Consider the following 22,304-nt stretch of genomic DNA (forward strand, 5'->3'; position numbering starts at 1 on the left):
CGTTAAACAGTACTTTAAAATCATATTATATTATATAATATCCCTTATCTTTTCCATTTACTGCCATTCATGTAGGTGTAACCAGAGCCTTATAATATAAATAATATAATCTTTTTATAGGGTAGGCTACTGGGTGTAAGGTTTTCACAGTTTGTCGTCAGATCAGCAGGGGGCGCTGGTTAGCACCGGAAGCCTTGACGCAGGGACGAGGAAGAAACATGTACACGGAAGTCAACCAGGATCTTTTTCGTGCATGCATTTGTTTCCACTTGGTAGACTTTTTTCTTCTTCTTTCATTTCTAACGGTAAATCAACCCGTAATGACTCTTAATGATGGGGCAGCCGGAGGGGAAACCGTGAGAAGATAATGTGACGATATCAGCGGATGGTTGAGATCCAGAGAGGGTCAGTGGACGCCAGGATTTGAAGTGGTCCTGTTTTGACAGCTGGGTTGAGCCCCCAGTACCTGGTCCGAGTGTCCGAGAGTCTGAGAGAGAAAAGAAGAGAGAAGTGTCGATAACAGAGAAGACTGGGGGGGTTCACTCTTAAAGGTTTTACTTTTTGAAGAGTTGTTTTCACAGCGCCATTGAAGTAAGGTTACAAAGGAGAGCAGTGTTTACTTTGTGAGTATAAAACTACTTTTGTTGAATCTTTATTAACCTCCTTTATTATATCACAACAGCACCTAGAGTTATTGTAAATGTAATTTCGTATTTTTTCCCTTTACTGTAGCTCTACCTTTACCTGTAGCTTCCAACAGGTGAGTGGTCATGGCGTCGTCCCGCCTGAAGTACCTGTCCCTGGGCGTGCTGGTGTTCCAGACCACCTCCCTGGTGCTCACCATGCGGTACTCCCGCACCCTGCAGGCCGAGGGCCCGCGGTACCTGGCCTCCTCAGCTGTGGTGGTGGCCGAGGTCATGAAGATCTTCACCTGTGTGCTGCTCGTCTTGAAGGAGCACAGTGAGTGCACATTGACACGATGCACATGTGGCTTAAAGCTGCAGAGCCTCACATTGAAGGCTTGTGAGCAGTGTTGTAATCACAAGAACTGAATAATCGTTTAAACTCCCAATAAAAGTATAGTCCTTATCGAAACATAGACATGATTTGAAGAGACCGACCAATTCTTAAAGGGATACTTCACTCATCTGCATTTAAGCTTTGTATCATTAGAAACCTGGTAGTATTTTTGAATGGTCGTGCATCCCGCCCTCATTTTCCACCGAGATGGGAAATCTTTGTATTTCTAAGTCTGAAAAGGAGCTTCCAGTGACGCAAAATGACGATTTTTGCGTCACTGGAAGCTGTTGCGGTTAGCGGTGGTGAAACTACAACGCTAGTTCCTCATGTTTTAGACCACTGAAGCTACAGACCAATCACAGATCAGTGGGTGGGACCTCACTCCCAGAATCGAAACTTAACGTCCATCATATTGCTTGGTAGCTTTGCCAACAGGCTCTATGGAGAAAGCTGATAATGGCGAAAAAATATAAATATAGCGGCGAGACGGCTGCTGCCGACAGGCCGGTCTTGTGTTTTGGCCGCCGCGAGCCCGGCCACCGTGAGCTTGCCGCGACACAAGACCGGCCTGTTGGCTATATTACTATATTGCCGCCGCCGAGCTGAGGCGGACTGGTAGTGTCGGTGTTCTCACTGTTTGCCTATGGACACAGACATAGAGTCTGTTTTCTGCCAGGAATTTCCAAGATCAATTCTAGAAGAAATCTCTGAATCTGTTGAGGAAACAGCCTTATGTGTTGAAGTAAATTTGTCTGTAAATGTTTTTATTACTATATTTCTACTGCTATACTGTATATTTTGGAGAAACTGTAACGATCGAATTTCCCTCTGGGATTAATAAAGTATTTCTGATTCTGAACTAGAGGACCTTAGTAGAAGTGGCCTGCGGTGGTGTGGCTTCTGGGATTTGGTGTCTTTCATCCACATGAGCCAAAAAGACACTTTCTGCCTTTTCACGGCCAAGAAGGCACCAACTTCAAAATGTATTTCACAATTCTACTACATCTATGACCCAATGTCAATACAGATTCATGTTTCAACGGGTGAAGTATCCCTTTAAATCTGATGAGTCATGGCAGTAATGGTGCAGGATTGTTTTAAACAAATCATACAGATATGTTGGATGAGAGTTTTTTGCCTAACATATTTAAAAAAGACTAAATCAACATTTGAATCAAGGTTATTCAGGTTGCTCTTGTCCTACTTTTCACTTCTCAGAGTACAGTGTGCGAGCTCTCAACAGTGTCCTTCGTCAGGAAATTGCCCATAAACCTATAGAAACACTGAAGCTGGCCATCCCCTCAGGGATCTACACCCTTCAGAACAACCTGCTGTATGTTGCACTGTCCAACCTGGATGCAGCCACCTACCAGGTACAGAAGATCTAAGAGGAGATCATCCAAACCTGAATGATTCAAAACATGACTGAGTGTTTAACACAAAGGAGCTTATCTGTCTTGTTGACCCATTTGGTCATTTGTTCATGGATTATGTAACTCCTGACACTTTTTCTCCATCAGGTGACATACCAGCTAAAGATCCTGACCACAGCGCTGTTCTCTGTGTCCATGCTGGGCCGCAGACTGGGCATCTATCAGTGGCTCTCATTACTTATTCTTATGGCCGGAGTGGCTCTTGTGCAGGTGCAGTACAGCTTCATGTATTTTCATAACTTGTGGTGATGGAAATCACGTGGTTCTCTTCTCCATCTTTAGAAATAGAAGATAGTAGAAACATAGAGCCAGTTATTGCCCAAAGTACTCTTAATGCTTGTGAAGCCATGAGTTTTTTGTGGTACCACATTTTCTGATATCTACATAGCAACACATTATTAAAATAGTTTAGGCTTTTTTTTACTAGCCTCATAATCTGACAGAATGAACATTTCGTTTTTAAATCATTATTCAATGGAAATATAGAGGCTAAAGCCTGCATAGACATCTGTATGAACAGGATCATTCAAATTTCAGGTTTCCTTATTGTCATGTCAACCTTAAGTGAAATTCAGTTTTGTTTCTCCGGGGCCATGATACAACACAATAGGTAGAAATACAATATTAAATAAAAGTGCAATATAGTAATATTCCGATTAAACAGCAAGCCCTGATTTTACCGATCTTAAGCTTTTAGTATTGCACTCTTTGATCAAAATAAATCACTTGTTGACTTTTAGAATAGCACATGTATGTTTTAATAGAGCTTAGTAGATGTGCGGTTGAACCACTAGTTCTGTCCTTGCGGCACTTTCAGCATCTCTGAAGCCTTTCTAGCAGAACAATTCTTTGTGATTGAAGGCAGGGTTGGTCATTTAAAAAAACTAGCATGGTTTGGAAAGTAGCATTCCCTCAGTGCTCCGTCTGCACCCACCCCCTCCCCTCTGTGCTCCCTCAAAAGCCACGCCCCTCACTTACATGCACAGGCGCTGTTGGTCCAGAAGCGGACCTCAGCTCATGCTTTGAGTGTGGGCTCGTGCACGCAAGAGGTAGAGAACGAGCAGGGAGACAGGGAGGCGTGATTGGTTCATCAGATTGGGACCTCGTGGCAGACATTGGTCAAAGCTTTTACAGGCTTACAACTGCTACAGATGACAGATTTTCTTTATTCCTTTTCCAGAGAACGTGAGTTATTAATGTCTGTCAGAACCTAAAGACGATTTTAACCAAAATCTTAAAAAGTGTATCTGGAGAAAATTACCAACCCTGCCTTTAGCTTCTGTGAAATAGGTACTGACATAATCACAATCATAATAATAACCACTTTATTTATATAGCACCTTTAAAAAAAATATCTGTATGAATTACTTTCCTAGACAAACCTAAGGCAGGAATTCGGGGAGGTAACAGAATAAACAGATCAGCAGTCAGGCCAAACAGAGTGCAGTCTACAAAAAGGCAAGAATGGAGATAGACGGAGGTCAATTTGTGGAGAGTTTTTGTTTGAATTCATCACATGTGGAAGGAGAAATTTAGTTCACTTTGATATTGCAGCCACCAAAATTACTTTCAAACTCTTAATGGTCCACTTGTGTTAAGTTTGGCAGGTTTGTTGTGATACAAAATGTCAACAAATATAGAGACCTTAAAAAAATCAAACACCAAACACAGGCATACAACTTCAGGAAGAAAAAAAAAGGGCCGATCTGAAAGTGTCACTTTATTTAGCCATGAAATCTTCTGTTTAATTGAATTTGCCTCTTGAATGTTGATGTAATCTAGAAAAGAAACTTGGTGTTGACCAAAGGTTAAATAAATAAAACAAAAAAAATTAGATGTTGCCACAACCCTAAATAAATACTGTCTGCCAGTGGTTCAACAGGATGTGCTAATAAAGGATTAGGAGTTGACAGTTGTGATGTCGCTTCCTCCTCCTCCTCCTCCTCCCCCTCCTCCTCCTCCTCCCCCTCCTTGGTAAAACAAAGGAAGTGGCAGTCCGTCAGTATTACACCAGATGTGTTCTTAATGCTGGCGGAGCGTCAGACAGAAGCACAATGAGGCTCGGGAACATGAAGAAACACCTTGATAAACCTGCAGGATCAGACCGGTGCAGATGTTAACTCTTTAACAGTGTAACCAAAAAAAGGATGTATCACACAAATCCACAGCAACTGTTGTGTTTGCAAACAGTATCACCCACTAAGAAGTAAACCAGCTGAAAACCTAACATGAATCTGCTAAAAAAATAATTGGCCTGTTTAGCATTAAAAAAATAAATACACATAGAGGTGAAAACAAATATATTCATGTTCCAATTTCTTTCAGGATTTTTTTTCTAACTTGTTCTGTTATTTTTGTCTCTATCCAAGGAAAAGTGCAGCTTCAATACTTTTCATTTGTTCTTACTGTGCACAACCAGAGATCATCACTTTTTTTTGTTCCTTTGTTTTTTTTTTTGCATTAAGTCTCATTTTCCTGCTTACTGCAGCACATAGCACGTGAACTCTCTCTGCAGCATTTTTACTGCTCGGAAAACATGTGCAGATGCCTCTGTATGAATTTCATGTATCCAGTATTCTGGATTCAGAGACTTTCTCTGTTAACCATGAGAGAGAGAGTTCATGTCATACTAAGAACACGATTGTAGTATTGTTGTATACTTGTATACAAACAATTATTCATTGCAGTGTCCCGAAATGAGATACCAAGTGGGGGCATTAAACCCATCAGGGTTACTCTGTCCGGTAACTTCTACAAGAGCTTCACATACTTTACCTGGTCATGTCTTCACGGGGTCAGGATGAAAGAGGAGAGTTTAGGCTAATTTAACAGGGTTTCATTATGATTGAAAGGCCATTGTCCAAAAAGAAGACATCCCTTTCTTTCATGGTGAAAACTGTCCCTGATCCTCACATGGTGTTACATTTGTTTGATTTGTACAAATCTTTGTGTACAAACAAGTTGTCATTCTGAGTTATGTGCTAGTCCATAGTCCATTTCTTTGCGAGGCCGTTGGTTAAATCATCTCTTAAAAGACACATGTAACCAGTAACAGCTTAGTGTTGTTCTCTTTTTAAACCAATGGGCTTCATTTATGACCAAAAACTGTTTTTTTTTGTTATTTAACTTAAGTTCTAGCAAGTGATTGTTCTTTTACTGCAGTTAAGATCAAGGGTTCATTTAAAAGGTGGAGGTTTGTTGTAATCCTAGTGTTTCTCTTGTATTTGCAGTGGCCCTCAGAGTCTGAAAAGGCCCCAGAGAAGGAGGCCCTCTCTGCAGGCTCCCAGGTTGTGGGCGTGGGAGCTGTGCTGGTGGCGTGCTGCTCCAGTGGGTTCGCTGGGGTCTACTTTGAGAAGATCCTCAAGGAGAGCAAACAGAGCGTCTGGGTTCGCAACATCCAGCTCGGTCAGTTCCAATCAATCCAATCAATCAATCATTAATCAATCGGGCTTAAACACTCCACAATTTAAACTAATAGTTTGATTCAATACACTGCAAAGTAAAGTTGAAGTTTACAGAATTTATAAAAGCACATCAACTCTCAAAGAAACCCTCTTTAGAGTTTCATTGAAAACAGATGAAAAAGGCTCTACCTCCATGTTTCTGAGGTAAACTAACAGTATGTCTGTGTGCACAGTTCTCTCCTTAGAGAGCCAGCTGGGCTTTTACCTCTGACATGTTTCAGCAGAGATGAATGTTCCTGTCTAGTTTATTTTTACCCTGGAGCATGTGAGCCATGTGTTAAGTCTTCTGTGATTCCCGATGTGAGATTGTAGCTTTTTCACCTGCATTATATTCTGGAGATCTGCAAATAGGAGTCGAGAAGTAAATGTTTTTATTCGTTGCTGCTGTCGGTGGTCTTCAAACAGAGACAAGTAATGTGAAATGAGGGAACTGAGGAAATACTGGAAAAATTATGGATTTATTGACCAAGAATTTAAAAATATTTTTGTTGGAGTATGCATGCTATATCTCAATTTGATTGAATTCTTAAATATTTTTGGGCTGCTGATATGACAAAAGAAACACTCTGGAGATGTCACTTTGGGCTCAGAGATCTAGTGAGCATTTTCCACAAGATTTAAAATGAGTGCAAAGTCACAATGAAAACAATACTACGAAATATGAAAATAATACTAGGGAAAATTGAAGAAAATGCCAAGTATTTTGTATGCATCTTGGCAAGACAAATAAGGAATAGTTTTATTTTTCTGAAAGAAAAAAAAACAAACATCTTATTTGCTAAATTTTGATGGTAACTTTAGTCCTTTTCAGGCTGCTGTTTCAATGCACCATATTTAGATCCATGTGGTGTTTTACCTTCAACAAGGTTGCAGAGGCGTAATGGAGGGACGAAGTGATCGCCTCTCTGTACCATCTTCAGAGGTAGTTACAGAGGCGGGATCAGCTGAACCAGCAGCGGGGGACACAGTGCTGTGTGTGACTCTGTGTTTATGTGGAGCTCCCGCTGTGCCTTGCTCCGCAACGTCGAAACGCAGGGTGAATTCACAGACTGGGAAAAAGATATCACGCCATTGCAGAATCAGTATGAACGTAAAATAGACTAAATAATGGCTGAGCTTAGTTAAGGCGCTTTTGCAATAACAAAATCTGAAAAGCCCTATTGATACATCTCACATCATTAATATGAAGCTTGATCCAGGAAAGTGCTCTGGAAACAGCTAGCTTCGCCAAAAAGTAACAAAAGAATCCAACTTTCAGCATGTTTAAAATTCACAAATTCATGCTTTTTTCATTATTAATTAATATGTAGAAGTGTAAACCTTAAATTAGCGTTTGATGGTAATTTGTTTAACTATTTCAGGACTAAAGCAATAACAAATTGTAGAATATAAACATGCAAAAAACTTTCCTGGTGAATATCAACATGCTAGTTTCCTTATTGTCAGCACTTCTGGGCTTGTCTCCACCTCCCTCAGAATTATCGCTTTCTTTTTGTCTCTGTACTTAGCTACATTTTCTTTAAAGTTTTGGAAGGACTAATCTTGACTTTATTTTGAATAACCCCTGACAAATGTGTTTCCCTTCTCTAGTTCTTTTGACTTAATTTCATACCTATATTAAAAGAAAAACAACCTTTGGGGCAACATTTATCCAAGTTTCTGCTCAGTCATTTACTTCGGTGTATTTTCCCAGGTATGTTCGGCCTGGTGTTTGGACTCTTCGGGATGCTGGCCTACGATGGCGAGAGGGTGAGGGAGTCAGGAATGTTCCAGGGATACAACACAATCACCTGGACTGTTGTCGCACTGCAGGTAACGCCCACTCTACAGATTCAACACGTTTCCCATCAAAAATGTTCAATACATAATCAGTTCTCACAGCACAGGCTTTTTATTTCTTGGAGCAAACTCTCTGTGGGCCAGTACAGGTCATGCCTCAGTCCATCTGTGTCTGTGTGTTTGTTGTTTCTCCAGGCGCTTGGGGGTCTGGTCATTGCAGCGGTCATCAAGTATGCAGACAACATCCTCAAGGGCTTTGCTACGTCGCTCTCCATCATCCTGTCAACACTGATATCATACTTTTTGCTTCAGGACTTCGACCCTTCCGGGTAGAAATAAATAAGACCTTACGTCTCTCACTCTTTTCTGAATGTTTGGTATTTCTGTCGCATAATCATTATTTCTTTACCTGACCGTTTTGTCTTCTGTCTTCCACAGCATGTTCTTCCTGGGGGCCATTTTCGTTATCATGGCCACTTTCCTGTACGGCTACGAATTCAAGCCGTCCTCCAACCCCAGCAGGGCGTAGGACTTTCACAGCTTACACTACAGCAGCAGCAGGAGGAGGTCCTGATGAGGCGTCAAGACGTGGAGGGGAAAGGAGGACAGAGAACTGGAGAGAAAGAAGGGGAAAGGTCTTTATTGTATACTTTGATCACTAACAGAGAGCAGGGGAGTAGGAGGGGAGGCGGTAAGCAGACTGTTAACAGGGAGAATGAAAAAGAAGGCTAATAAAATAAGCAAGATTAGTGCTGTGATTGGTCTCACACACCAATAGTGCCTCCGTTAAGAAGGATAACCAATGAGAAAAGAAAACTGGCAATAGGATTGTGTTTCTCATTTTCCTATAATTGCCGCCATTGAGATAATCCTAGCTGCCACAGCTCCACATCTGGAGAGGTTTTCTGGTCGGGACCTACTGATTGTTTTTTTGTTTTTTTCAGAACCCAATTGACTGCCATTGTAAATGCCACATCAATCGTACCTGTACTGTAGTGGACAAAAGAGGCAGACAGGCAGGACATGTTATTTAAAAACATTTCACTGTGGGGAAATATGCCCACACTGTTGGCTAGTTCACCTTAGAGTTGCAGTATTTATGGTTCTGAGTCTTTCTTGTTCCACTCTGAGCTCTGAAAGCACAATTGTTCCTCTCAGTAATGAGCCCTTCAATCCATTACATACTCTAAAGCTGTGAACATTACACGATCAAGACCATGCTAAAGAGGGAAGATTTGTACTCTTAAGATGAATCTCTTCCTGGAAGTCAAAACTCAATGCACCAGGAGCCTTCAGTCTGGTTATATAGAGTTCATAATGACCATAAGGTATTGTGCCCTTAATGATGGCTCTCATGTTGCATTTGTTTCAGCTATTTTTGGAAATGTGTTCTGTTGCCAGGCAACATATAATCACTTGGACGTCTTTGATAAGTGTGTGTCTCAGTGACAGATATGTTTTACTGAATGAGTCTGGTCTCTGTATCTGGTGGAGTTTTATGATTAAAACTAATCTGGGTTTAAAGGAAAATGTTACTTCAAGTCAGAAATACTGCTCTCTACTTTTCCAGGGGTTCATTTGGAACATGTTTTTTTTTTTATTTTGTTTAAATGTTCATTACATGGTCAAAAATATTTAGTAAAACTTTATGTTACTCTTGGGTGTAAATAATGGCACCATTTCATCTTTAAATCCAAATGAATTGTCCTTGTGACTTATTTATTCATTCATTAGGAAATAACAAATTTTCAAAGCCATTGGTGTTAATCATCCAACTCATTATGTTATGGTCTCATGCAGAAATAAATAATTTAAATTTTTTGATAAAATAATTAAACAATTGAATATGGCCCAGCTAAATCTGATCGGGCTGATTCTGATTTCTAGATTCTGATTACATGAGACATCCGTCAGGCATTTCTCATATAGAAAGAATCCTTGCATTGTGTGATTACTAATGTTTTTCCTTTAGAGCAAAGGTTTTGGTGATAAAGCGGGTATAATTAAGAACTTAATTGTTTTAATATCCAATATTTGAATATTTTATAAAAGGAAGAAAAACGTTCTGAATGTGTTTTTGTGTTGCGTTTATTGTGTATGTCCTGTCAGGCCCTGGCTTGCTGAGAAACTCAACTCAGACTGCAGTAACATATTCTTCTCCTAATCATTTCTAATTCATGAACTGTCCTAGCAACCTGTCATTCTTTCAACATTGTATCCCCCTACATCTGATCCTTGAATAAGTTTAAGCACAACAACACATCTACCTCTAATCTAATTTAGTACTTGGCACAGCGCTGTAGAACTGCAAACTACATAATAGGAATGAATTCACACTGATATTTCTGGCATTTGTTTTAATGAGTTTAAAAACACTGCATGCAAAAGCCAGACAGTCTGAGAGAAAGGACGTCAGGGATTCATGTCTTTATATCATGACACTGTAAAACACCATTACCCAGCCATTTGAAACCCATAACTGCATTAAACTCCAGTCAATCAGCAGAACGAGTAGGATAAATGACTCGCTCCTCATGAGGGGCTGTGTGTTGCTCTACCCACCACTCCTCAGGCACATCTGTTTTTGTAACACACACATGAGGTCCTCATATACAGACAGACTGTGTGGCCTCATGGGTCAATAATAAATTCTTTTTTTTTTTTTGCCGACAATTTATTTTAAACTGGGCAACGTGAAAAAGAGTTTTTCCCTTTGTTTCAGCCTAAAAAAGCTCCAAACCACTGAATAAAATCACAGACTTATATAGATCTTCTAGTTATTTTTTTTTCCAGTTAAAAGTGCTGCTCCGGATGTTTCCCTTGATTGTCAGCTGCTGTCTGCCTCAAAAATGCTCCTGTGTCATGGCTACAATATGCATGTTTCAAATATCCAGTGTGTACTCCCTCTATAGCACAATACAGAGGCACAACGCTCCTTCAGCTGATCACAGCGCTTGTGTCATTCTAGATCAGGTGAGTGTGTGAAGGCTCGTTGGTTTGCACCAGGAGAAATGAGCAGCATGGGTAAGATGACGTGGTCACATCCTCTGTCTCTCTTCATCTCTGTCTTGTCTGGACCAGCTCAGCACTTCAGCGCGTCCTGTTTCACTGGCCAGATGTGTTCAGAGTGTGTCCAAACAGAAAAACATCATATAGAACAATCTCAAAATACAAAATTAACATTTTCAGATTCAACATGATTTTGAAATGCTCATATTCTATAAGCTGCACTCTGGTTTTCAATTTCACTCATTTGTCCTCATAAAAACACATTTTGTCAAACATCATAATGGCACGAGAGACTGCATGTCTGTAAACCAAATACTACACCAGTCTTTAAAGGATCACTTCAACAACAACAACAAAAATACAAACAAAACACTTTTCTTGACTTCTATCAATACCATGCCACGTAGATAACTTGGACTTAGTATTTTGAGGTTTTGAGACAACCGCCCCTGAAATGTCTGCCTCTGTCCAATACAATGTAGATGAATGGACAGCAACCTGTGATACTCAAGCTTTGGAAGATTTCATTTCCATCTATTCACCATATTCAAATAGTGTCCATTTCCCCTGATGTATCTCTCAGGGCCTATAGCTCAGATGCTGCTATAATGTTGTACTGAACTGCTCCCAAGTTTTAAGTTATGTAAACGTTAGAAAACTTGTTACCTTATCACAAAGTTCTTACAATTTCTTCTTGGTTGTTCGGTTACTGAAAGATTACAATTAATGGATATGGGGCCATATTTTAGCATCAAACAACCTATTTTAACCCATTAGCTACCATTGAGCAGCAGCTAACGCTAGCATTAGGAAATTTCCTAGCTCTTTGTACATTACTTCTGAAGTAAGTTCCTAGCTAAATTTGCATGAGCCATGCAGTATATTCCTGACTAACATATTAGCTAGTAACTTAAGAGTGACACTACCATAATGTAATCTTATCAAATAATGGAACTGTTAGCCAAGAAGTGGCTGAAAAATACAAGTTTAAATGCTTATGTTAGCTGTTGTCTCACCACAGGCTTTTAAAGTATCTGTTCTGTTTAAAACTGGGTTTCACTCAGTGCCATTTAGTCAAGGAGCAGGAAAATAATTAGGATTTGTCAGTTACCCTAAATGTATACTCAGCATCCTAACATCTTTCCTTGCCCAACCTTAAGGTTGCCCAAAGATATACAGTATGTCACTGTCAAATGCTTTGGTTTAAGACTGCAAACATGCAGATTCCCATCAGTGTCATCTGCATTATCTTATGTGCTCATAACTGATAGCATGCATCCTTATGAGCATATATGGATAATAAACCAAACATGAGGGTGTTCGCATTGTTGATAATGACAAGTTAGCAATATGTTTAAACCATACTCTGTCTTGTTAAAATGCAGTTTTAGAGTGAAAAGAGTAACTAGTGTTAAAAGTTCATTCATCTCAACTGTATTGTTTGGGAGACAGAAATTTCACTGACACACAACTCAAATCTTCAACAAATAAAGTCCCAACAATCTGCATGGCTACATGCTGCAAGAGGTAAGTTTTTGTACTTCACACAACCTGATTCTTTAAGTCTTGTCACATTAATACAATTCCCTTTTACTACAATCTGCAAGCTCTGCTTGCAAATGAAAGCAGACTAATTTCATGATCTGTACAGTACCATTCTTGTTTCTTTACCCAATAGATCTGGTTACATTGGACATGGTATAGACAAAATTATTGTTTTAAAGGCTGTCATCAACACAGGCATCATGGCTTTCAAAAGGCAGGGATGGAGAAGCTCTGCAGCTTTGATGAACTGGACATTTGTGATTCTAAAAGAAAAATCCCAGTACAGGGCTTCTTTTAAGATTCTTCTAAATGCATAAACTGTGTGCATGTCACCAAATCCATGTGTCTACATTTTCTGGGATATGTAAAACGTAAAGTAGCTCTGAGGATGCATGTATGTTGACAATCTTTCAGTTTTTAGGTTATCCTAAAACTTACCTTCCTTGTAGCATAGTGCCACATGTATGTGTGTTTATGTGAGGCAGTCTGGTGTGACAAAGCAGCAAGCCAGGACCCAACCCTTAGGCTCAATTGTAGAAAACACACAAGCAGGTGCACACATGCCTGTAAACTCACACTCATATCATTTTTGAACATGTCCACTAATATGAAACTTATCTTTGTCCCTTACAAATAAACTGTGCAGCTGTGTTGTCCTGTTTAACACATAAATACTACTACCCCTCCTTTGTTAGCCTCTTACACATCACTCTACTGTACAGTACAGAGCAGGCTAGCATTATGTCATCATTAAGGCTGAAGAACCTTCTTAAACAGGGTCTGTTTTTTTCTGGGCCTGAGTAGCTACAGTACAAGTTTGTGTTAAATCCCAGCACTAATGGCAGATTTTCAAAGTTTTGCTCAGATGTGCTGGGTTGAGTTGAAGGCCAAACAGCTCATCAGCACCAGAAGTGGCGACAAACAAACTTTCAAGATCGTCAAAGGCAGCGTTTTGGAATTAAGGCAATTGTCACCTCAAGATTTTCAACACCAAAGACTGCAACTAAGATTTATGCCAGTGACAGTTTAAGTCTCAGCCTTAATTTTTTTCTTCTGATTATTTTGTTTGCACTGCAGAAATAGTAAACCACCAAACAGATTCTCTCATTGCTCTACTTGGGTGGTATGACAACAAGTGGAGGCCCTCTCCTTGGCCTCCACATCAGAACCTGGGCGTCATTGGCGTTGGGCCTCCCCATGGCATTAGGAGGGATGGGCTCCATGCGGGTCAGCACCCTCGGCTGGTCCTGGTGCACCCGCCCCACCAGCCTGGCCCTGGAGCCCAGAGGCAGGGACGGATCCACAGAGATATCAACCCTCATCCTCCACTTGATGGTGTGAAGCAGGATCTTTTCCCTGGACGTGGTGTTTAAAGCCACCAGCCAGGTGGTGAAGCTCTGGTCTCTTTTAATGTTCGTCAACAAGGGTGTGTTGGATTCACTGACCGGCACCGCCCAGGTGACGCTGGGGTAAAAATTGTCATTCATGCTAACGATGAAGCGGGATGGCTTGGAGGTGGGGCCCACTATGGTGACGGTCTCTGTTGTGTTTCCGTACCAGGGGTAGCTCACACCGTCGGAGTCACTGATGGCCCTCACCAGGCCTTCTCGGAGCTGAGGAAGCTCCCAGCTCGACCTGAGGTTAGACAGACAGAATGAGACCTGGAACAATGAGTACCTGTGTGCCATTCTTTGTTTTATTTTTAACCAAAAAAAATACAATGAATGGACTAACAATGAATTGATCTAACCGACTTGTATTTTCAATGTAGCTGAAGCTTGAAGTAGTTTACAGCACTCCCTGGACTACTCTTCTAGTGTAGTATCCATGGGTCTGAGAAAGTTCTGGTCAGCAGAAACTTATCTTTAACCAACCTTTTTAAGGAATCATTTGTATGGAGGTCATCTTGAAGAAAAAGTGCTGTTGTTTTTCAATTTGTATTTATAGAACTATACTAAAGGAGTTAATGGAAGAATCATTCATACTTACATTTTCTACAGTGGTCAACACAAACAAAATGAGCCTACAGTCATAGTGTTTTATTATCTAGATTTTTTCTGAAATTTAGATAGAGAATTGTTTAAAAATTTGTTTAAAAATCTATGAATTGTCATTTAAAAGAACAGGGTATACGAAGTAGGCTAACGGGATAGGCTATATAATTTATCGCCAAGCTTACAGTGAGACCACAACAGCCGCCTGAAAATGATATCTAGTGGTTCAGTGTGTCAGCAGAGGATTATCATCATCTCTTTGTTGTGCCCAGCAGTTTTTGTCATCTGGTGGCCCTCGTCCATGTTGTGCCTTTAAGCCCAATCTAATGCCACACCACACTATCCCATCCTCTCACCCCTACACCCACTCATTTGCTATAAACCCAGGCGGATTAAACACCCCCTCACATATGCCCTCCAGATAATGTGTGTGATGTGGGGGTGTGGGGGAGTGGGGGAGGACATGTCTCTGTTGACTGTGAGTGTATCAACTGTTGTTTAGCTCCCTTAATAGCAGCTTTTCCATATAGGTGCCAAAGTCACAGGAACAGAATCTGCCAGTGGGCGTCTGAATGAAGGAGGCTGACAAGCACAGTTAACCTGCTGCGTGCACAAATGCTCCTCTGTGCAGCTCAGTGTGGTGCACAAGGGTGGACAAGCATGCACTTTTTTTTTATGTCTGTACACGTCACAGGGGTGTTATGGGGACATAGGTGAGAGAGGTGTGAACTCACATGCCGACGTCTCCATAGGTGTTGTAAAATTCCATCTGTGTACACGCCTGGATCCAGCCAACCACCCAGGTCTCATTGCGCGGGATAGGGGGCATCACAATCCGCGCGGAGGCTTTAAAATAGGGCGTCTTGTATCGCAACACTATAGGCGAGTTCTCCTCGATGACAGTAGAGCAATGGTCTATGGTGGCTGACAGGTCATACACCACGATGTTCTCTCTTTTGATCCGGGACTTGTTACAGGCTATGCTCTGGATGCAGCCCATGGCGGTGCAGGTGAAGGTGATGGTCAGGAGCAGCCAAGTAAGCCTTACGGGCCTGTGAAGCAGCGCTGCTGACCGGGACTGGACCAGAACCAGAACTATGAGGCCGTGCATCAGAGTAAACTGTAAGGCAAAGGTGGTTGCTACCACTCTGTAGGCCCAAGTCAGAGGCTTCAGGGCGGGGGACAGGTGGATCCAATGATATAATCCAGATTCAATGCCCCTGTGTCCCCCCTGGACAACATACACCAGCTCCACGGGCGCTGGTCTGGGACTAACCCCGCACTCTCATCTCCCAAGAGAAACAACCTGCATGGATTAAAAAAGTATCACATGAATCTTTGATGCAGGTGTGATCCTCAGACAGTGCAGAGTTTCCGTGTGCCCCTTCCTCAAGGATCCGACCCGTCTTCGCTCCTGCTCGGACCCAAGCCCGTAACCTTTGATCCTCTTCTTCCTTCCCCGAGCTGTCATGTCATAAGAGGCGTCGGGGGACCGGCGGACACCGGGGCGCCGGCAGGGGGACCCTGTGGTCGGGCGTTGAGACTCGTCGATGCGGCACTGTCGTACATGAGACGATGCTGCTGCTGCTAGTAACTTGACGGGCGACGTTACTGTCCGTCATGCCTACCGACTCGACGTGATGGAAACCCGGAGAAACAAACCAAACACGGGTGCATCTCTGACGGGAAAAACAGCTTCCCCCTGCAGGGTTAGACGACACAAGCGGGTCGTTTCTGATGAAGAGGAGGTAGAAAATGAGCTGCAAATAAAGCGACTGTCAACATCTGTTATAGACTAATGATACAAGGCCAATAAGGCGGACAAATTTCAAATAAACAGTGTGACAGTAGCCGTGTAGGGCAGCGTATGCCGCTCGGCATCCTCTTCGGATGAAGGCTGCATGGCTGAGTGTCGCTGTTCAGCTGCGTGGTGCTGAAGATGCTGAATGGACCAATGAGCGGCAGAGGGCGACTTAAGGCGTAGGAGTGCCCGCGTCAGCACAGTAGTAGCTTGACGACCTCTTTCCTCCATATTGAGATGATACTTTCAAACAGCATAAACATAATCTTACAAGCTCCAGTTAAGCACCAAATGTTTCAATGGGACTCACACCCTTTGCTACATCTAAGAGCATTTGGGGGGAAATAATCGTATGGTAAAGTCGTATAGCCTACTTATAAAACATCACTTCAGTCGATTTAACATTTTACATACATTTTAACATTCACCTTCAGTAACTAATTAGAAAAAAAAGGCGTTGCTAATTGTAGGCTATGTACAGTAGAAACATTTGATTGGTCATTGCAGTCTGCTGTCAGTTGCTCTACGACGCTTTCAAAATAAAACATTTCAATGTCTCCCATAGACTGTGACATGTAGCCTACGTCTATGATATCCCTCCACAAATTACACAAGTTGAAGATTGAATAAAAGAAAGAACAAGAAAGTGATTATACAGCTATCTCTAATGACAATATTAAGTCAGCAGTTTTTCCTGTTAATATCCCCTCATCATATTCACACTCTAAGGACTGGCCTGTAGCAGGACAAAGAACCTGTATCTATCAGCAACACAAGTTATTACAATAAAAATTATTGCTTGCATTCTTCTCCTAAGAAGGTGTTCATGCACCAAGCAAACACACACACACACACACACACACACACACACACACACACACACACACACACACACACACACACAAACACACACAGGTTAGCCTTCTGTGTCTTTTCTCTCCTTGTACATATTATGAATAACAAATTATGATAAAACAATATTTAACTTAGACCGTTTAATTGTTGGATTGGAATGATAAATTATAAATATTTGAAACTGTATCTCAATTTCATGCTGTATAGTTTTTTTTTTACAGTACCGGTTGAGCCATATTGATTTCACAAAATATGCAGCTTTCTTTTGTTACTTTTTTTGCAACTTGACTGTCTTTAAATTTCCTTACACTCCACCGTATCATTTTTAAATAGCAACAAACAGAGCCTTTAAGCCTGCATCAATCACCTGCATTATAACCTGCGACATCACAGGCCAGAGAGCATCTCCACCCACAAGGCCCGCTACCACAACAGCTTGTTCCCTGCTGCTGTGAGACTATAGCACAGGACATTAAGGTGGGAAGGAAGTACTTCACCCCACACCTCACAGACTAAATGGACAACTGACCACCTCACAGTGCAATACAAGTGTGCAATAACATGGACAATAACATACATCCCTTACACAATCTCGTGTGTGAACAAAAGAGTGTTTTTAGTGGGAGGCTACGGCAGCTAAGCTGCAAAAAGGACAGATTTAAAAATACTTTTTTACCTACTGCAATTGCACTTTATAATGACTCCTCTTTAAGTAAGGGCAGAAGACATTTAAACTTTTAAACTTTAGCCTGAGCTGCATATATCAAACTGTATTTTGCACCTGTATATTTGCACACTTGACTGCTTTTTTTAAATATAATTCTTTATTTATCTATCATACTATGCACTGGCAGAGCTAGTATTTTGTACTGTTATCTATGAGTAACAGCTACTTATGCACATGGACCATCCATACCACTTTTTTTATCCTGGCTATGTATTGTGGGCTCATGTTTTTTGTATGGGTGGGATATGTATGTATATATGTGTTGTGTTGTGTGTTTGTATGTATGCTGGCTGCTGGAACACCTAAATTTCCCTGCTGGGATGAATAAAGTATATCTTATCTTATCTTATATTAACCATAAAAACAAAAAACTGTGCAATTATATAATGTGAAAAAATGTGTGTGCAATAACCTCAGGTGTAATAACAGATGTAAGAGATGTACATAGAGGGACAAGAAAACATATCTATATTTTAATTTCATTGTACAGTGTTTCCCTTTGTAATTTTTTTGTATTATATCTTTGCTTCAATAGAGTGTGCTATCTGTACAGTTTATTTTTTAGATGTTACTACAACTTTTTTTTCTACTCTTTTTTTATATTGCTATCCTATTTTATACATAGGCTACTTTTAACTTTTTTGTAGAACTGACTCAGGGAGAAATGCACAAAAATTCCAATATACCTGTACTGTCCTGTACCTGTGCAAATGGCAATAAACATCTATTCTATTCTATATTTTTTTGAGCGGGCTACAAACATTCAAATGTATAATTAAAAGAGTTAATATTTTGAGCTACATTTTAAGATTTGTTTTTTATTCGTTAGCCTGCTCGGGTTTCTATAATAATAGATAATATCACAGACGTACCAAAAAACCCTATCACTATCTTTACATGAGCGCTTTTATTTTGAAAACATGAACTGCGCACTTCGTCACATCCGGCGAACAGGGAAGACTGTTTGCTGATTCACATAAACACACGAGAAACGACGTCCTGAGCAGACCATTCAAACATGTCACTGTTATAAACTATAGAAACTCAGCGACAGTATTTCCGAGGAGGTTACCATGGTGAGTATCTGATATTCATGCCGCAGTTTATTTTGGAAGCTTGAAACCAAAACTTCCACATGTGTCGTACTGAGCTAAGACCGGCTAATGCTAACCGTGATAGTGTTGATGTAGTTGTTGTGCTGCTTTTTATTCCGTCATATAATTATTAGTAAAGCAAATTAGCCAAGAAACGAGACTTTATTTGATTCAAAACTGAAAAAAAATTAAGGCTATCAAGTAAAGTATAACTTACTATTTTAAGTAAACAATATTATAGATTTTATTTTAGTTTATCACTGTTTTTAAACGCTTACTCAGAGGCCAAAACATAATACATTTGTAATCATATGCATACAGATATATCAAAAGTGTTTACCCTTTTTAACTAAAGGGGTGTCATGAAGTAATGTTTAATTATAATAGTTATTCAATTTAGATGATGTGAATTTGTGTCAGTCCTCTCAATGCTGAAATAAATCACCCTTTGTTAATGAAATGTCACTCTCTCACTGCAGATCCCTACAGACTTTAAAGCTCTCATCCAGAGATTTTATCACCTTCAGTCTGAGCGGGTAGAGACCTATCGACTCTTTGAAGAGTGAGTTTGTATATTTTTTAAGACCTACTAAACTATGAATAAGTAAATACATTTAACTAAGCTCCCGTACGCTCACATGTTGTTTCCTGTTAACATATAATCTAAACTTTCCTTCAAATTCACTTCAACTTGTGTTTTCTTTTTGCTGCTTCTTCTTCTTCTTCTTGTTGTTGCTGTTTTGCTGGGTTCCTTCCAGAGGTCACGAGGCCTACTTGAGGACAGGGCCTCAATATGACTTTGACCACTACAGGCAGCTGGTCCACGAGATAACACAGGCCTTCTGTGGCATCTCCACGGAGGTGCTGGAGATCAAGGGGAGGCTGCATCATGACTTCGACCGACCAGACCTTACCGAGCATATTGACAAGCTGCAGAGCAAAGAGAAGGAGAAACTGGATTTGGTATGCAATCACCCTTCTCTTTTCTTTTTGAGTGGGATGCAGAGTACATGATGAGGATCTTTTCTAAAATAATATGTATGAACTAATAAATTAAAGCTACATTAGCTGTGTTGTTGGATGGTCCGATGAATATGTTACTCACCTTTTATTTTTCAACAGTGACTTCAAAGTGTGCAACTGGGTTTGTGTTGATCATTCAAAGTGTTAAAAATGTTTAGTTTTAGATAGTCATGGTCTCAAGATCTCTGAAAGTTTCTGAAGTTATTGGAAGGGAAGGCATTATATTTAATCTGTGGCAGAATATGTCTTCTCTGGTAAAGCCTTCATGCCCTGCTGTCAGGTATCAGACAGTGTTCAGCATGTTATCTGTGATACTGATGACCATAAATATGCTAAATGCAGGACACGCTGTTTTCTATCAGACTGCCTCTAACAACTTGTAGTTTTACTGGCTAAGGTGTACTGAATAATTCAGTCATCCAAATGCAATAAACCTAGGGCTGTTACTTTTAGCCAATACTCGCACGTGATTAACGTCAGACTATAACACAAACTTTATTAATCCCATTAATCGCATGCTGTTTTGTCCCTTTCCGCACATTGTAGTTAAGCCACTGTAGCGTCTTCCTGCTGCGGCTGTGATTGGAAAAAAAAAAAAAAAAAGGATTTCCAAGGACAATAAAAATAAAAATCCTTGCTCAGTTGACACGTCAAAAGTAATATGCACCCTGTGGTAAAGAGAATAAATATCACTAAAGCGCTTTGAGTTTGAGCTTTCTCATATGAGCTTAACATACAGGTGCAGCTAGTCAGGCTGGTGTCAGCGGCCAACTGCATCAACTTAGCTGACAGGGCACTTTTTGGGAGTGTGTGCGAATCACCACAGACCTGTGGATGAAACCATGACGTTGATGACAGCGCTTGCTAAATGACCGTCAACTGACTGCATGCCGGTCAACATTGTGGAAGACTTTCTCAGGTTGGCCTGTTGTGACCAGCCATGCCTTACCGTAACAGAGGAACAATAGTTTTATGAATATATAGTACCTTTATGAAGCAGAGAAAGTATTCAAACTCCCAAAAAGTGTAAATGCTGTTGTTTAAGCTGATCATCATTACACACAAGTCATTTTGTACATGCACTATTGCATATTTCTTAGTGTGTAACAGTGTTATCCTTTCCAAAGACGACAATCATTCTCTCAATTTGAAAATGTAACACTTTTCAAGAATGTCTTTTGTTGCTTTCTTAAACTTGTTTTAGTTTCAAATCAATGTAATGTAAATTAAGCTCTGTCTTAAAAGTTCACTCTCTTTAACATTTAATACAGTTCCCTATTTTCTCAACAAGGGGGCAGACTTCTGATGCAAAACATTCAATAACTGCAGGACATTGTGAGAGATTCAGATATTCTTTTTTTTAATCAAAACTTAAGTTTTGTTTTATTGTTTGAAGTGAAACATCCTTGTGTCAGGAGAGTGCACAATGCATCTGGAGAGGTTTATTTAGTTTTTTAAAGCCCAACAAAAATGGAGTTAAATTTAAACCAGAAAGTGACGTGCCTGTGTTTGAACTGGTCCTGTTACAATTCACTGGCATGAAATCGGCAGTCTGTCTGAGATTCTCATTAATGTTTGAACAGACAGTTTGAGAGAGACTGGTGTTGAAATCTTTATGCTTCAGTTCCTCCCACATCCTTGAACAGTCCACATCTCATACATCTGGTGTTCAGCAGCACTGTTTTATAAAGTTTAACACTTGTTTAATAAAGTAACCTCAACTTCCCCTCTGCCAGTAATGTCATAAAACCCCTATTATCTCAGAATCCTTCCTCTGTCTCCCCGTCCTCTGCTGATGAATGGTTTGCATAAATCTTATCTGATGTGCTTCTCAACAGACAGCCAAGCTGCAGCTGGCCAGGCAGCGGGCCCAGGATCACCCCGAGGAGGAGGACTGTCAAGAAAAGATTCAAGAGATCAAGCATGAGTAAGAGCAGCTTTTACCACCCCTACGTTTACTGAGTTTACTTACTCCCTGCTGACCCATCCACTCACTCACTTTCAACCTGCTGTCGGCTGCAGGACTTCCTGCTTCCTCCTCATGTAACAGACTTTTCTTTGTTACCACGGTAATATAATAAAACTGTTTAATAACAATTGTTGTTTTGGGGTTGTTTCCAGGATCATCAAGAACAAAGAGGCACTGAGTGAGATCATGCAGGACTTTAAGTATGACTCTGAGGAGTGTGATTGACGGGCAGCTCCCAAGAGGCCTAGAGCCGCCCTCTCACATCACCCGACAGCAGCACTGACGGATCAGCTCGACTCTGCTGCAACTTCAGCGTTGGACTCCTCAGCTTCACTTATCGATCCCCCCTCCGGCCCCACCCTGCTTGATGCTGCAGTCTTATTTTACCCAGGGGACTTTTCACATTCTGGCACTGTGTGTTTTTTATCTGTAGTCATGTGTTCATGAAAATGCATGCCAGAAAAAACAAAAATTATGTTTCCATGTTTGATTTGTAAATAGTTTCTTGGGCCCACCCAGCTTTTTGTTTACTTAATGAATTGTATTTTTAAATAAAACACTGTCCAAGACATTTTTGACTTTTTACTGTTC

The 22,304-nt window shown here is 40.7% G+C and overlaps 3 protein-coding genes across 3 annotated transcripts; 2 read left to right on the forward strand and 1 right to left on the reverse strand.

The window, feature by feature from the left end:
* Positions 1–191: 191 nt before the first annotated feature.
* Positions 192–9,762, forward strand: slc35a3a (solute carrier family 35 member A3a). The gene is made up of 8 exons (XM_061033298.1): positions 192–623; positions 733–960; positions 2,239–2,393; positions 2,541–2,663; positions 5,684–5,858; positions 7,611–7,729; positions 7,892–8,025; positions 8,135–9,762. The coding sequence occupies exons 2-8, from the start codon at positions 771–773 to the stop codon at positions 8,223–8,225; spliced, it is 987 nt and encodes a 328-aa protein (XP_060889281.1). The 5' UTR covers positions 192–623; positions 733–770; the 3' UTR covers positions 8,226–9,762.
* Positions 9,763–12,078: 2,316 nt separating this feature from the next.
* fam78bb (family with sequence similarity 78 member Bb) lies at positions 12,079–16,762 on the reverse strand. The gene is made up of 2 exons (XM_061033299.1): positions 14,979–16,762; positions 12,079–13,885 (listed from the first exon to the last, which is right to left on the reverse strand). The coding sequence occupies exons 1-2, from the start codon at positions 15,353–15,355 to the stop codon at positions 13,363–13,365; spliced, it is 900 nt and encodes a 299-aa protein (XP_060889282.1). The 5' UTR covers positions 15,356–16,762; the 3' UTR covers positions 12,079–13,362.
* Positions 16,763–18,551: 1,789 nt separating this feature from the next.
* rex1bd (required for excision 1-B domain containing) lies at positions 18,552–22,284 on the forward strand. Its single transcript, XM_061033303.1, has 5 exons — positions 18,552–18,703; positions 19,201–19,283; positions 19,480–19,684; positions 21,583–21,671; positions 21,866–22,284. Exons 1-5 carry the CDS (start codon positions 18,701–18,703, stop codon positions 21,936–21,938), a joined length of 453 nt encoding a protein of 150 aa, XP_060889286.1. The 5' UTR covers positions 18,552–18,700; the 3' UTR covers positions 21,939–22,284.
* The last annotated feature ends 20 nt before the right edge of the window (positions 22,285–22,304 follow it).

Source organism: Labrus mixtus, chromosome 3, assembly GCF_963584025.1.
Source record: "Labrus mixtus chromosome 3, fLabMix1.1, whole genome shotgun sequence".
Taxonomy (NCBI): Eukaryota; Metazoa; Chordata; class Actinopteri; order Labriformes; family Labridae; genus Labrus; species Labrus mixtus.